General features: G+C 41.1%; 1 protein-coding gene across 1 annotated transcript in view; it reads left to right on the forward strand.

The window, feature by feature from the left end:
* The window catches only part of SLC35F4 (solute carrier family 35 member F4), a 32,391-nt gene extending 25,253 nt beyond the window's left edge, over positions 1-7,138 (forward strand). The window contains exons 6-8 of the mRNA XM_055303600.1: positions 433-625; positions 4,173-4,262; positions 6,839-7,138. Of these exons, the coding sequence (XP_055159575.1) occupies positions 433-625; positions 4,173-4,262; positions 6,839-7,080 (525 nt within the window). The 3' untranslated portion in view covers positions 7,081-7,138. The remainder of the gene's footprint in view (positions 1-432; positions 626-4,172; positions 4,263-6,838) is intronic.
* Positions 7,139-16,724: the final 9,586 nt, after the last annotated feature.

The raw sequence follows: 16,724 nt of genomic DNA on the forward strand, positions 1-16,724 counted from the left end.
CAACAGCATAATGACAGTCTCTGTCTAAGTTTTTGGTATCTGTCAGAATACGGGTAAAATGAATTCCATGCTTGAGGAGAAGAATTGATGGCATCTCAATCCTAGATTGTCCTGGGTTTGTCTGCACTCTTATTTATCATTAACCTTAGACTCATTCCCGATAGTGGTGTTTAACACAGTGCAAAGTGCCTGTAGCAGTTTCCAATGTCATAAGGAACTCTTTGTAGGGCATTTGCTTTTTCATCTGAAGACTACAGAGCATTTTAATTCCTTATCTCAATGGCCCACTTGGTGCCATGGAGATGGTGGGGTAAAAAGAAATAGAGGATAAACTCTGGCATGGTCAGTTCACTGTATGACTATGTAGAACTTGCCTTTCCACTCTAGCAAAGTCTCAAACTGTGTGGCTAAGGAGTTTCTTTCCCAATCTAGGTTTTGTTTAAGATGTTTCTTGGAAGTGCCAACTTCGGTGAAGCAGCACATTTTGTCTCCACGTTGGGTTTCTTCAATTTGATCTTCATCTCTTTCACCCCAGTCATCCTGTATTTCACCAAGGTGGAGCACTGGTCCTCATTTGCGGCTCTGCCGTGGGGCTATCTCTGTGGGATGGCCGGGCTGTGGCTGGGTAAGTGGCTCTGGGTTTTGCCTTCCATTCCCTATGTCATTCTACCTTTTCTTGGATAAATGATCATAGTGGGATTATTCCCTTGGGAACCTTTGTCCTCCATTTCCCAAAGTTACCTAAGGTTGATTAATGGTTAGAAGGTTCTTTGCAGGCTATTTCTTGATTAGATCAGAGCTGTTCAATTGGTATATCTCCGAGGGGTTAGGGTGTGAGGTGGAGGCCCAAGCCATTCTGATCACCACTTGTCAAGCAGCCTGTCCATTCTTCATGATGTACTGTAATGATATCACTGTGTTCCAGGCATAGCACAGTGCATCAGGCAGAGGGAGAGGGGATATGGTGCATTTAAGTAACTCAAAGTGGATCAAAATGGCTGGAGTACCACGTGTAGGAGGAGTAAGGAGGAAGGGGGGAGAGGACATTCTGGAAAGAAACAGGTCATGAAGGGCCTGGAAACCTGTTAAGGGGATTGAATTTAAAATTCACTTAAAAATCTTTCAGCAGAGGTGACAGGCTCAAGTCTTCATTTTTGTCAGCCCACTCTGACTGTGTATGGAGAATAAATTTGAGACAGGAAGCCTTCAGAAAACAAGAGAAGTCAGACCCAGATTTGGTTGCCCTGCTAAGTAGGCTATGCCTAGTCAAAGACCAGGAAAAAAATCACCTGGAGTCTTTGTAATGTTCTCTCTTCAAACTCCCCAAACTCAGGGCGGTCTGCTTCATCTGCTTCACCTGAACAACAGGTTTTGCTACACTCAATGTAAAAGGAACCCGAAAAATAACAAGCCTGCTCTTACCTCCCCAAGCGGGTGAACAACAGCAACAACTAATGACTCCGTGTCCCTTTACTCAGAGCAAATGCACTTTTCATTCTGCTCCTCTGTCCTGGTCTCCATTCACCCACCACACTTGACCTGCAGGACATCTACCGACCCTCAGCTGACCTTCTTTATCAAAGTGACATAATCTGAAGCAGCATTGCAGTTCCAGTTCCTGGAAGAAAAACATGGCCTGGTTTTTATTCCCACATAGGCACTGAGTCATCTTCTTTCTACTTTGGCCCAGGCCCCTGAGCGGAGGTCTTAGACAAGAGAAGGATCAAACGTTAATCGTTGGCCCTTTGATCTCTACTGTTGAAGTCCAAAAATATGTAGTTATGACCTTTCATAACCTTTGCTAAATTGAGTGGAAATTAATAGTAATGTTTCCATAAGATCCAAACATCCTAATTAAAAGTGCCTAGATAATTTCCTGGCCAAAAACAATCTAGCTGGAAGCAGTCATAACCTAAATTTCACTGACTCTTGGCACCAGCTGTGTACACATGATCTCCAGCTTGCTACAAAGTAGCCCTTCACCAACATATATCCCTTGGCATGTCTTAACACATGGTCCTACACAAGTCCCAATCTGGCTGAGTGTCACCCAGGCTAGTGGGATGCTAGTTCTCCACCGAGCAGTAGGCTCTCCATCCTCCACTGGGTTTAGTGCCTCCTGGTTCTAGAGCTGCTCTGCCCCACCCATACCCAAGTGCACAGCAGTCCTCAAGGTGCCAAAGCTTCTCTGTGAAAAAATGACAAGACAGCCTCTCTCCTGACTACGTTACACATCCCAGGGTGTTACAATCTTCACTGCTTCTGTTCTTAAGTTTTTACTTCCATCCCTCTCTTCTCTGTAGTAACCAGATATGATCAGGCTAGAGCTGGGCTGGAAAAACAGCAGGTGGTCTTCTGGCCCACCCACATTGTCTGTAACTCCAGCCTTTATTTGCTCAGGCTCACCTGGCTTCATTTCTTCTTGCAGGTTGGCCTGGACTGTTCACCTAACATGCCTGAGTCCCACTTGAGCTTAGGCTGAGCCCCCTGCCACAGATAACATGTTGAATTATATATTCTTGCCCTTAGGTTGTCAGAAAAGTGAGTAAGTGCTCTACCGAAAGAGCTAATTAAAAACAGACAACATATTTTGGTGAAGCCACCTGTTTCTTGCTGAGTGAGAAGGGCTCACTTCTCACCCAAATACCAACACTTTCAATCTGCTGAAAAATCCAGTTCAGCCAATAAAATAGCAGGAGTTCAGTAGAGCCTGTGTAGAATTTCAGGAGTTCAGCAGAGCCTGTGTAGAATTTCATAAATTCCTGACTTGCTACAGTTGGCCATATTTGACTCCCTAGGTCTGAGGAGAGAGTTGAGATACTGGAATAGTTAGTCCCATTGGGGCCCTGCCACGAAGGAGGAGTAGTTATTAATTTAAGAAGGTCCTTTGCCTTGATTGCCACTACTATTGTATAATAATTATGCAGGAGCCCAAGTTTTATGAAAGTCAAACCCATTGTCTCTAACTACCAAGTACAAGTAACTTCAGATAACTAAGTTAATGGGCTTAATTAAAGCAAGAATTATAGATAGCAATGGAAGAATAAACACTGTCCTGAATGGAATGGCTCTAGAACCATCTTTGGCTCTATAGACTATAAGCAACGTGGTTGAGTCTTTAACATAAAGATTTCTTTGAATTGAGAACCATTCATAATTGTTGATATTCATCTCTCTCACCCCTTAAACAAATACTGGATTGAAATCCATTAAAATAATGCTATGTAGGGGTGACTGGGTGGCTCAGTGGGTTAAGCATCAGACTCTTGATCTCAACTCAGGTTTTGATCTCATAAGACCCAAACCCCTAATTAAAAGTGCCTAGATAATTTCCTGGCTGAAACCAATCTAGCTGGGAACAATCATAACCCAGATTCCCAGCGTGGAGCCTACTTTAAAAAAATTTTTTTTCAATTTTAAAAATAAAATAAAATAATGCTAGGTATTTTATAATTGCTTTTCTTTTGAAACATATATTTTTGATCATTTTTGTAGGGGGTAGATGATTATCTTATATTTTATTCAAAAGATCCAAAGATACTAATTTAAAGATATCTAGCTATACCTTCCTTTGGTTCTGTGGACCTGCCCTTGGGTAATCTGTGCACAAATCAGGATATGGAAAAGCTCTGTGGGGGTCAGTACATGACATTGAACACACTCTTGTTTGCCTGCATTGATGCTCATCACAAGAGAGAGGAAATAAAACAGCAGAGGCCATTCTCAGATAGATCTTCCTTTAGGCAGTGACACCAGAGCCTTTCAGTGACCCAGGAATGTGGCGTTATATAGCAAAGTAGCTAAGGCAGAAAGCCCAAACTTAAACCAGCCCTCTGCTCTCAAACTCTCTGGCTGGCCCCAACCTACCTTTATAGTGCTAATAAGCAGTGTAGTGAATTGATTGTTTCATTGCTTTACATTTGCTCTACAGACCCCTTTGCCAGCCAATTGGCAAGAGATCAAGCAGCCAAGGTGACAGAGGAGAAAAAAGAATAGACTACTTCCGTGGAGAAACTCCTGCATCCAGCTCCCAAATTAGAGAATTAATTGACCAAAGGTGCAGAGAGTATAGAAGGCACGTTTAGGAAAAACACTGGTTGTATTATGTTAAGAAGGAAGGAGCCCAGCATATCAATTCCCCTTCATCCTCTGTATCCTCCTTTATTTTACAGCCTTCAACATCCTGGTGAATGTCGGCGTGGTGCTGACATACCCAATCCTAATCTCCATCGGGACAGTGCTCAGCGTTCCTGGAAATGCAGGTACTGGCGTGATTTGACATGTGTGCCATCAGTGTCCTGCTTGTGTTCGTTTTACACTGTGAGTTGTGTCTTCGAACAATTGTGAATTATGTCCCTTGCCTGGGAAGATGTTTTTAAATATCATGAAGGTGGCAGACAACAGAATAGCTATGCAGCAGATTTAAAATTTGCAGCTATAAACACTGTTTTTACTCGGTCGTGCTTTTAGAATTAAATACCAAATGTATCATTTGGGTTTCATGTAATCTCCCTGACAACCTAATTTTGTGGTATTTTTAGAGGAAGTCCTACAGAAACAAAAGGCCTCCCAGCCTAGGACTTGCAAGTAAACGTCACTAATGAAAGTGTAGGAAATGTGCAGGGTGTTGGCTCCCATCAGACTATCCATGGGGAGCTGCAGAAGCTTCTCCTGGGGGCAGAGCAGATGGCCCTCTGGAATAGATACAGGAAAAAGCAATTTGACTCACTTCAGGGACAAGAAGAGAAGCTATTTTTCCAGGATAATCTTTGTAGTGAAACCTGTCAATAGAACAAGTAATGAAAGGGAGTGATTTAGCAGACTGGACAGTCCTTCTAACTGTAAAATTCCATTTTTCCAAGTTCCATCTTTTCTTGCCCCAGGACAATCAGCAAGTGTTCATTGAACACTTATTGTATGCAAAACTGTAAAATAAACAGGGAAAAAAGGATATTATGGTTCCCATAAGAAACTTTTCACTGAATTTGGAAAACAAGACCAACATATATGAGATAACTTATAACTCCACAGTATAATTTATTAGTAAATGACAAATTGTGTGAGACAGACTCCTAGGATCATAAGATATCCAGAGAAAAGATATATCCAAGGGGAATAGAGTTGTCAAAGAAGTTTGTTCATTCACCCAGGGATCCATTCATTCAACGCATCATTTCTGAGCACTTAGGATATGCCACAAACTGTGCTAATGCTGGTAATAGGTCCTGAAGAAGACACACAGTTTCTGCTCTCAGGATCGTGTAGTAGACAGAGGAAGACAGAAGGAATTGAGTAATTAAAATGTAGAGACAGAATTGTTTTGATAGAGGTATGTAATGAATGCTCTGAGAGCATCCAGGAAGGGCATCCAGGGTGGCTACCGGCAAGAAGCCAAAAGAGAGAACTAATGAAGGGATTAGCTGGGTGGTGTGGATATGAGATGGAATGGGCATTCCATGTAAAAAGAACAACATATGCATGACCAACAATTTCACTACTAGATACATATGCAAAAAATTTGAAAACAGGGACTTGAAAACATACTCGTGTGTGAATATTCACTGCAGCACTATTCACAATGGCCCAGAAGTGGAAACACCCAAATGTCCATCAACAGATGAATTGATAAACAATTGTGATACAATGAGCTATCATTCAGCCATAAAAAGTCAGGAAGTATGGATTCATGCTACCACACAGTTGAACCTCAAAAATGTCATGCTAAATGAAAGAAGCCACACCCAAAATGTCACATGTGGTATGATTCCATTTATAGGAAATCTCCAGAATAGGTTGATTCATGGAAACAAACAGCAGATTCCCAATCAGGAATTGGGAAGTCAGGGTAGGGAATGCTGGAGAGTAACCGCTTAAGGGGTAAGAGGTTTTTGTTTTGTTTTTTTTGTGTTTTTTTTTTTGTTTTTTTAAGATTTTATTTATTTATTTGTGAGAGACACAGAGAGAGGTCGAGACATAGGCAGAGAGAGAAACAGGCTCCATGCAGGGAGCCCTATGTGGGACTTAATCCTGGGACTCGGAGGATCACGCCCTGGGCCAAAGGCAGGTGCGCTCAATTGCTGAGCCACCCAGGTGTCCCAGGGGTAAGAGGTTTTTATTTTAAGTGATGGAGATGTTTTGGAACGAGATGGAAGTGGTGGTCATACAACATTGTGAATGTACAAAAAAATTAGTGAGTGCACTAAATTCACTTGAAACAAGTTCATTTTAATTTATAAGAATGTCACCTTGATTGAAAATGTTTAAAAAGAACAGCATGTGCAAAGACACAGGCATTAACAGGCCTGGCTCATTTGAAAATTCATCAGCAGCCCAGTGAAACTGGAGAAGTGTGAGGGGATGCAGAGGAAAAGTTTCAAGAAATAAAACTGCAGGGGGCACCTGGGTGGCTCAGTGGTTGCCTTTGGCTCAGGTTGTGATCTCAGGGTCCTGGGATCGAGTCCTGTATCTGAATCCCCGCAGGGAGTCTGCTTCTCCCTCTGCCTATGTCTCTTCCTCTCTATATGTCTCTCATGAATAAAGAAATAAAATCTTAAGAAAAAAGAAAAAGAAAGAAACTGCAGAGGTAATTAAATGAGATGACACGAGAGTTGAAGGATATAAAGGATACTTCTGATTTAGAGAGAAGGCGCAGAAAGCAGACAAAGGGAACGATATGATATGGAAAGAGGAAAGACAACCTTGACTTTAGAAATCTCTAGAGGTAGCACTGACTTTGGCCAGTGCTTTGGACTTAAATATATATAAACATATATAAGCTTATATAAGCTTCTCTTAGAAACAGTCATAGCCTGTGACAGACTTGATTTTTCTTCCCTAGCTGTGGATCTTCTGAAGCAGGAGGTGATATTCAATGTGGTCCGCCTGGCTGCTACCATCATCATCTGCATTGGGTTTCTGCTGATGCTATTGCCTGAAGAATGGGATGAAATTACCCTGAGATTCATCAATAGCCTAAAGGAAAAAAAGAGTGAGGAGCATGTGGAGGACATCACTGATTCCAGTGTACACCTACGGAGCAGAAGCAGGGCCAATGGGACCGTGTCCATACCACTGGCTTAACAAGGGACACATTTTGAATGCACGTGTATGTATATTCTGTGAATATAATAAAATTTTCTCACTACCTGTACGCTCAAATGACAGTATTAACTCTGAATTTGGATAAGTCATATGTGAAATAATGCCAATGATAAAAGTTTACATTTATATGCTTATCAAGGAACTGGTGTAAATAATCATAATAAATTTTTTTATTAAAACGTATTCATCTTTGTTCTATTTCTTATGTTTTAGAGGGAATTTTCTCTCTCTCTCTCTCTCTCTCTCTCTTTCTCTCTCACACACACACACAAATTTGCAAAATTTCCTGAAAACATGAGATTCTACTAATTATGGGTTTATCATGACCTGACCCTCACCGGGAGCTGAGATGTTTTCATTCAATTAGAGAAAGTTGTGGAAGAAAAAAATACATGAAAAGGATACACACTTTATATATATTTAAGTCCAAGAGCCTTGGACTTATATATACTTTAAGAGCCTTAAGTTTGGAGGCTGGAAAGTAATTAAACAGCTATCAAAAGAGCATCTTCTTTTTTTTAATTAATTTATTCATGAGAGACAACAGAGAGAGAGAGGGGCAGAGACACAGACAGAGGGAGAAGCAGGCTCCACGCAAGGAGCCCGATGTGGGACTCAAACCCAGGAATCTGGGATCATGCTCTGAGCCAAAGGCAGGCGCCCAACCACTAAGCCACTCAGGTGTCCCAAAAAGAGCATCTTCTATAGGCAAGACTTACACTAGGAAAAACAAAGGCATGAAGATACAGAAGACTCCATTTATGCTTCCAGTGTGCTTAGAGTAGTGCAGAGCATAATAGCATTTACAAATATCTCTAATATAAGGTAGACATTTAAAAATGGCACTGGAGGGCAGCCCGGGTGGCTCAGCGGTTTAGCGCCGCCTGCAGCCCAGGGTGTGATCCTGGAGACCTGGGATCGAGACCACATCAGGCTCGCTGCATGGAGCCTGCTTCTCCCTCTGCCTGTTGTCTCTGCCTCTCTCTCTCCCTCCCTCTCTCTCTCTCTCTATCTCTCTTTGTGTCTCTCATGAATAAATAAATAAAATCTTTAAAAAAAATAAATGGCACTGGAGTTACGGAGAAGACATCTCTACAGCATTTGACATGATGACCACTCCTCTTTCCCAAAATATCCTCTTTACCTGGCTCCCATACAATTTCCCGGTTCTCTTCCTGCCTCTCTGACCGCTTCTCTGCGCTCCTCTTCCACGGCTGGTCTCATTCCCATCAGCCTTCAGTCCTTGGCCTTCTTAGCATCTCATTCCACACTCTCTCCCTACGGGATTTCATCTACTCCCATTGCTTCAAATGTCATCCACGTGGTGATGGCTTAAAAATCTTTATCTCCAGGCAAGAGATCCCTCAAGCTTCAGATCTGACTATCCAAATGTCTTCTGCAAGCTTACTTGGATGCTTCACCGTTGACTTCAAATTCAAGAGCAAAATTGAATTTATCATTTATCATCTCCAGATCTATTCCTTCCTCTCCCTTGTTCCCTGTCTACCCTAATGGTGCCATCATTCACTGGCTGCCAAACAGGGATCAACTTTCACTCCACATCCAAACTGTAAATCTTGATTATCTCTCTTAATTCTGGAATCCATACACTTCTCTACTATGCTACCTTGTTCTAGGCCTTCATCATCTCTTTCTCTAATGAATGAAAGGCTCTCTGCACTGGCCTCTCTGACTCTTGGTCTTGCTTCTGATTCCTCTCATGCCCTAGAGAATCATCATTCTACTCTCCTCTATAAAAGACTTCAGTGGCATCTTATTGCCCTGAGAATAAGGTCCAAGTACCTTGGCATGTCATTCAAAGCTCACTGCTGGCTGGCCGTTGCCTGCCTCTAGAGAAGCACCATTGGATGGAACTTGTGTGATGAGGAAGATATTGTAGAGCTGCACTATGCAACACAATAGCCACAAGTGCCTACTGAGCTCTTTAAATAGGGCTAGTGAAATTGAGGGTCTGCATTTCTATTTTTATTTACTTCTAATTAACTTAAAATTAAATTTAAATAGCCACATGTGGCTATTGGCTACCATATTGGACAGCACAGCTCCAGAGCCTCATTCCACCATTCCACCCACTGTGGCCCCTAGAATCTGTGCTTTCATGACACTATAACTTCCTGTGGTTCTTCACTAGAGACATGCTCTCTTTCTTGCACTCCCTTGCCTCTCTCATCTCCAGACTAACCATTACCTAGGCTTCATGACATGATTTATTCCTACTTTTCTCAGAAAACCTTTTCTTATGCCCCAAGTTGAACAATATGGCTTCCTAAGAAGCCTCTGCTTACCCCCATTATAGCTCTGGTCACCATCTGTGGTAATTACCAATCTACTTGCCTGAGTTCCCAGGAGATCAGGAGCCCCTTGAGAACAGGAACTGTGTGCCATTCACCATTGTGTTCCTGGCACATATCTGGCACTTGCAGACATTCTATAAGTAAATAAATGGGTTGCTTTACCCTGGAGATAATGCGCCTCCCTCAAACTGTATTAGATCAATCTTAGTTAAGGACAGGCTTTTGTATAGATGAGATTGGTTAAAGAAAGGAACATACAAGGTTAAATGGGCCACAGCATTTGGTGTGTTTCCACAAAATACCAATTTGCTGAATTGCTAAAAGGCACTTCTCCTCTAAGAGGCTGCTTAAGGCATAGAACAATTTAAGATAAGCTGTACTTCCTGGGAAGTTTCGTGCAATAAACTAAGTCTTTCAGGCATCTGTTCTACTATTCTTTTTTTATTCAAGTGTCCCCAAAAATATGGGGGAAACAATCACAGGGCAAGAAAAGGGGACTCAAGATATCATGCCCACTGGGCATCATGGTAAATAAAAATCTTATTTCTTTTTTCATTTCTCTGTCATTTTTTGAAAAGGCAATGCCAGTCTTCTGGTGTAGATGGATGATATATTAACTAAAATAATAACCATGACTCACTTTAAACTTCGTGAAAAATGGTACAAAATAAATGAAATACATTATTAATAAATACGGATTAATTCATTATCTACCTAGGGTTGGTTTTGACTATTTAGATGCCATATTGATATAAACTTTGCTCTTGCCTTGTTTTTAAATTACTGTTAAATAGCAGTAATCACTGACTAGGCCACTCCAGCATCTTGCCATTACTTAGCATGACATTTAAAATTGCATTTTGACATCTTAAGAAATGAGTTGTTTTGCTCTTTCTGATGATTCATTTTGAAAAATGGAGTCAGCTATCCTGGAAAGCTCTAATTCAACCTATGACTGATCACTGTAATTAGCTTAGTCTATATTAGGAAAACAGTTCCATTATGGTGTTCATTCATTTACTCATTCAAAAATTATTAAGTTCTACCTCTGGCTCTGAAGTAGGGTATTATGTTAGGTCATCACCAACTAGCCTCTGCCTGCCTCTAGAGCAGCATCGTCCAACAGAACTTTCTATGACCATAGCAATGTACTCTGCACTATGGAGAAAGGGATACAAAATGTATAGGAGGTGGTCCCTGCTTCTGGGACCTTCAACCTCTCTAGATAGGCTGTCAGCGTGACAATTACAATGACTCAGAAATTTATTTGAATTGCTTTGGGAATACGAGATATTCCTTTAAACTCAGGTGAAGTAATCATAAATAAAGATAATACTACCTTCCCTTGCTATCTCTCATTGTGAAAATCAGATAGGAGGGGAGCCTGAGTGGCTCAGTTGAGTGTCTGCCTTAGGCCCGGGGCATGATCCTGGGGTCCTGGATGGAGTTCCACAGCAGGTTCCCAGCAGAGTCTGCTTCTCCCTCTGCCTATGTCTCTGCCTCTCTTTCTATGTATCTCTCATGAATAAATAAATAAAATCTTTCTAAAAAATCAGATAAAGTATTTGAATCACTGAATAAATATGAGTGTGCCTCCCGTGTGACAAGGATGAAGCAGGTTCACTTGGGCGTGGAGGATGCTAACAAGGTCCCTGCCCTCAGAAGTAGAAGTGCCCTGTTGAGGTTACTGTCATCTTGCCTCTTTACCCAAACATGGCTCCTCCCCAAAGTTCACAAGGCAATGGCTTCTGTGGATGGCTGCATCGGCAGCACAGTCCAGGGATTAAAAGCACCCATGTTGCAGCAGTGACTCTGCACTTCTTAGATGTGTGGCTCTGGTTAATTACCAACTTCCCTCTGCCCCTTGATTTCATCATGAATAAAATGAAGGTATCGATACCTGTCATTCGAGGTTATCGAGCACATGAAATAAAATCACATGCTGAAGAGCCTAACACACTGCCAGACAGCCCAGATGTAGTAACTCCTGTTAGGGTTTCCTCTGTTTACTTCCTTCTGGGTTCTTATCCAGAGCACTTATTCACAAGATGATGCCCAGCAAAGTCACATAGCCTGGTGCTCAACAGGGAATTTTACCTCAAATAAACCAGAGAGACAAAAGAAGCCTGGCATGAGGAACACACAGAGGAAGCAAAAAGAAAGGGTATACCGCTCCCACTTGCCCGATTCCCCTCAGCCCCTCGTATCACAGCATTCTTGCCCAGCTAGCGGAACTAATTGCCTGACAAAAAGACAGACTGGTGACTTGGGCTCTGAAATTAAAATCACTTCAACCACGTCCTGATCGCTTCACAAACAAATTATAGGCAAATCAATTTGGCTCATCCAGGTTTTGCACGCATGTTAGCTTTGTGCAGGCGCTTTGTCAAGATTCACCAGAGGACAAATAATTTGGAGAAGGACAATGCAAGTGGTGAAAGAGTGAAAGGTATAACTGGCTAAGCATTGGAATGATCTTGATATATAAGTACAAATCCTCTTTCTTACTTATCCATGAGCCCCTGTCACAAGTACAAAGAATACCTACTACAGGTGATGCTGGTTTATCTGGTAGGCTAGAACAAGAAGTCTCTATTAATTTTAATTTTTTTATTTCTTTGTCTCTTCCTCTCCACCCCACCCCCCAACACCTGTAGCAATGGAAAGTGAAGTAAGAACAGAAGAGTACAGGATGTGATGGAGTTGGAATGCTAGTGCCAGAAACCCAGAGGCAGAACGAATGTAAGACCCACATTTTAAAGTTCTAATTGGCCAGTGTGCCCACCCCTCCCTCACCCACGTATACCACAAAAGCAAAGGCTGCTTTGGCACTGTTTGCTGGAGACCTGAACACCAGATCCTCTTCAGCCTGAGGAATCTTTTTTTTTTTCCCTCATGTCAAACTGCTTTATTACATCTTAAATAACAGTACAGTTTAATATAGTATCTATCTTGCATCCAGCCTCCTTGCAATACACTGACTTTAAAATTAAATACAAACAGTGAAGGGCACAGGGTGCAGAGAGCTCTACAGAGGTGTCGATGGAAAGGAAGGAGGGCTCGGGTTTATTCTCTTGGCCAGAAAGATATTAAACCTACTGCATGTCACAGCACAGTTCTGTACAGGATGCTGCAGAAACAGAACAGAGGGAAGCCACCTCTGGTGCTGTGGAGTGGGGGCAGCCCATGGCACTGCCGTCCAAACACTGCTGCCGGACACTGGCCTCCAGTGGGACCAAGGAGGTCTGTGTGTTAGAGAATGATCTGCCTCAGATGCTGGTTCTATCAGCCTGAGGAATCTTAAGAGCAAGAATTTTAACCTGGAATTAGAAGCCCCATCCAGGAATGTCCTTCAGGGGTTGTTGTTATTCCAAAAAATCCTGACAGAGTTTTTAAAATAGTGTGAACTTAGGTGCTTTATTATGGAGGAATAAATTCAGAGAATTCAGAGGCTCTAAAACCACTGTTCAATATGTTAGCCACTAGCCACGTGTGGCTGTTGACATACGGCTGGTCCAGATTGAGATGTGCTATGTCAAATGCACCAGGTTTTGAAGACTTAATATGAAAGAAACAATGTGGGCCATTTCATGAATAGCTTTTATACTCATTATGTACTGAAATGAGAATATTTTGGATAGTTGGGTTAAATAAGATATATTATAAAATTTATTTCACCCGTTTCTTATTTTTTTAATATAGCTATCAGACATTCAAAAATTATATATGAGGCTAGCATTTGTGATTCACATGATATTTCTGTTGGGCACAAATTCTCTAAAAGCTTAAGAATGACTTGCTTAGGGAATAAGAGGGAACAGTGAGGGAAATTGAGGAGGTAACAGCTTTGGAAAGAAGCAATTATTTGGTCAGATTCTGTTATTCAAGACAAAATATACTGAGTTTTTATATCATGCAAGTTCAAGCTATCAGCACTGGGCAGAGAGGGAAGACATAGAGTAGAAGAGAGTTTAGAATTAAAACCAACTGGAAAGCTTTGTGAGGAACTGGAAGAATGGTTGAAACTATTAAGGAACCATCAACTAATACCAGCTTTTACTGATGCAGAAGTGATAGAAACAGCTTTGAATTAATTCTAGACAGCCAAAAGTCACTGATGCAGATTACAGTGGAAAATTATTTTGGAAAAGACCACTCTGACTTCTAAATATTGTAATCAACTTGCAGAAAAGAAGCTAAATTGTATTCTGTAGAAGGCAACAGACTTGACTGATCTTATTAGTAAATAACAAATGAAGTGAAAATCAGGAGTTTATTAATGCGAACAGTTTCTGATATAAGTCATAAGATCAGGACAGATTTGAGCCAGAGATAATAACCTATTCTGATCAATAATTAAAAGATGCTCTCCAAGATAGAGTAGTCTTCAGGGACAGGATACTTAGCTAGCCATCAATAAACTTCCTAAGATGGCATCTACCTAGAAGTCACCACTGTTTTGGGTCTGGTCCTCTGCACTGGGGACTCAGAAACTATGTCTTGTCAACGCCCTAAAGACTAGCCCAGTGATTCTCAAATTGTGATGTAGCAGCCTAATCAGCACCTGAGAACTTTGTAGAAATGCAAATTCTTTTTTTTTTTTTTTGAAGATTTTATTTATTCATGATAGAGTGAGGCAGAGACACAGGCAGAGGGAGAAGCAGGCTCCATGCCGGCAGCCCGATTCAGGACTCGATCCCAGGTCCCCAGGATCACACCCTGGACCAAAGGCAGGCACTAAACCACTGAGCCACCCACGGATCCCCAAAATGCAAATTCTTGAGCCTTATCCCAGATCTAGTGAAGCAGAATCTCTGGGGGGGGGGGCAGCAATCTAAAGCCGTGGTTGAAATTAACTGAGCACACGCTGAGGTGATGCAGGTGATTCCAATGGATGGTAAAGTTTAAGAACCACATAGCTAATGACCACTGAATCTGAAGAGCCAACTGCTCCCATCCCGATCTGATTACACGACACGGTCCAGTAGCAGAATGTGTCCTACCAAATACCATACCAAAGTTCCTTTTAGTTAATATTAACAAGTAGACAACGTAGATTTGCCAACACTTGATTTATAGACACTGATTGTGACCAAAACAGGTACACATGATACCCAGAAGTATCCAGCTGATAGACCATCCTCTTTATGAGCTTATTCTTTGCTACACAAATCCCTTTCTAACCACATTTTCTCTCAAGGGAAAAAACTAATAAGTTGATCTTTCCCTAATTACTTCTCTTACACATGGGCTTTATTTTAATATAACTAGGGGTTCCATTTACCTAGAGAGCTGACAGTGATGCACTGAAATTAGTCTTTGTCAAGATCTCTGCTCTACCTCCATCAGCGTCCTTGGTTTACCCTACTCTTAAAGTCCCAAGAAGGCAGAAACAAGGTACTTTCCATCTTCTGTATCTTACTGATTCTGTGATTTATTTGGGCACATTTGGCCAAAATTTCTCCCTGGTTATATTTTTATTTGCATTAACTCATCTTAATATTAAAATATTTCCACTTTTCATCCTCTTTCCTAAAGCTTTCTATCAAATCCAACTTTGACTTCTAATTTTCAAACTTTACCTGTTTTCATTTTTAGTAATTCTCTGTCAGTTAACACTAGTCTAATGCTCTCCTTTTATACAAAAGTTTCCCCTTTCCTTCAATAACCCCTACACACAATCCTGTATCCCGAGCCAGTGCTAGAGGACACTGAGATGTTTTATGATTCGTGTTATCACCTACTTTTGGTTGATAGGTTTCTTCTCTTGGAAATGTTGACATGATCAATTACATTCCAGCTGGACCCTGAAGCCCTTCCTATTTCTGGCCTTAAAAGTGTACTACCTTTTTTTTTTTTTAAGATTTTATTTATTTATTCATGAGAGACACAGAGAGAGAAAGGCAGAGAAAGACCCAGGCAGAGGGAGGAGAAGCAGGCTCCATGCAAGGAGCCTGATTTGGGACTTGATCCTCGGACTCCAGGATCACACCCTGAGCTGAAGACAGATCCTCAACCACTGAGCTACCCAGGCATCCCAAAAGGGTACTATCTTTAAGATGCCATTGCTATTATCTAATCTCAACATTGGTGGTAACTTGTATTACTTGACTCTGTTTTCCAAGAGCTTCTCTGGTATATCTGTATCTCCTTTTCATTCTTATTTTTTTCTCTTCACATCTAAAATAATATAAAAGTCTATATTGATAATGTTGCTCATGTGGTTCTATATGTTCTAAAGTGTCTTCTGAATCATCAAGAAAAACTGCTGTTCTCTATGATTTTGGACTTGGTATATTTTAATATACTATGATTTAAAAAACTGGCAGTCCAGCTCCTCTAAATAAGAAGAATATATCAAAAGGAATATTTATTTAATGAAAGAAATCCATTCCTGAGCCATAAAAATGACTACTCTTGTGGTAATTATGATGTCATATAACACCAAAATTTGTTTATTAATTTTGTCAAATAGTATCATCTCTGGTGTCTGTTATAAATAATCAAAACTTTATGAAACTAGGTAGTAACAAAAGCATTGGGTAGCTTTTGAAAAACAGAGACTCTGCCCTGCTCTCTGCTTGCCCAGCAATAGCTCACAAGAGGAACTCAGTGGGAGGAAGGAAGAAGGAATCTCAGTCCTGCCAAGATAAACATTTGTTCATTTATTAAACAAGTATTCATTGATATTTTCTTAGTACTTAGAATTCCATCTCTCATAGTGTGGTCAAGAGCCAGTATCACCAGGAGGGAGAGAGAGAGATTAAGGACACTGGCTTAAAAAAATAAAATTAGTCATAGTCTTATGAATATTCTGTTTTTCCTAAAATGTATGACTAAGGAGTGGCCCCATGGTGACACAGATAAAAGAGGTGTCCTGGATTTCTTTGCAGGCACACATCTAGTGCACTAGAATCAGGGGACTATGAACCAGCCCAGAACACAGTCAAAATTCTGTTTCAAATAGGATATTTTGTTTAACCACTTCAGTAAGAGTTCTGGCTCAAAGTATGAAAAGATGAAGAAAGGAAAAATAATTCACTTAGATAATGGCCAAGAGGTCTGGGCCCCTCATCATAATTCAGACCAATGTCAAGAATCATGAAATCTCAGTTGGAAAGTTTCTCATGGAACTTTTATTCCAATTCTGCCTACAGCCCAGATCTCTTCTAACCCATCCCAGAGGAGTAGTCACCGGGCCTTTGCCTGAGCCCCCCAAACATTTTTTGACTGTTTTAAGTAATCCATCCATTCCAAGCACTTATTATTACTGTAGAGTTCCTCCCTGTAATGAGCTGACATTTGCCT

Source organism: Nyctereutes procyonoides, unplaced genomic scaffold, assembly GCF_905146905.1.
Source record: "Nyctereutes procyonoides isolate TBG_1078 unplaced genomic scaffold, NYPRO_anot_genome, whole genome shotgun sequence".
Taxonomy (NCBI): Eukaryota; Metazoa; Chordata; class Mammalia; order Carnivora; family Canidae; genus Nyctereutes; species Nyctereutes procyonoides.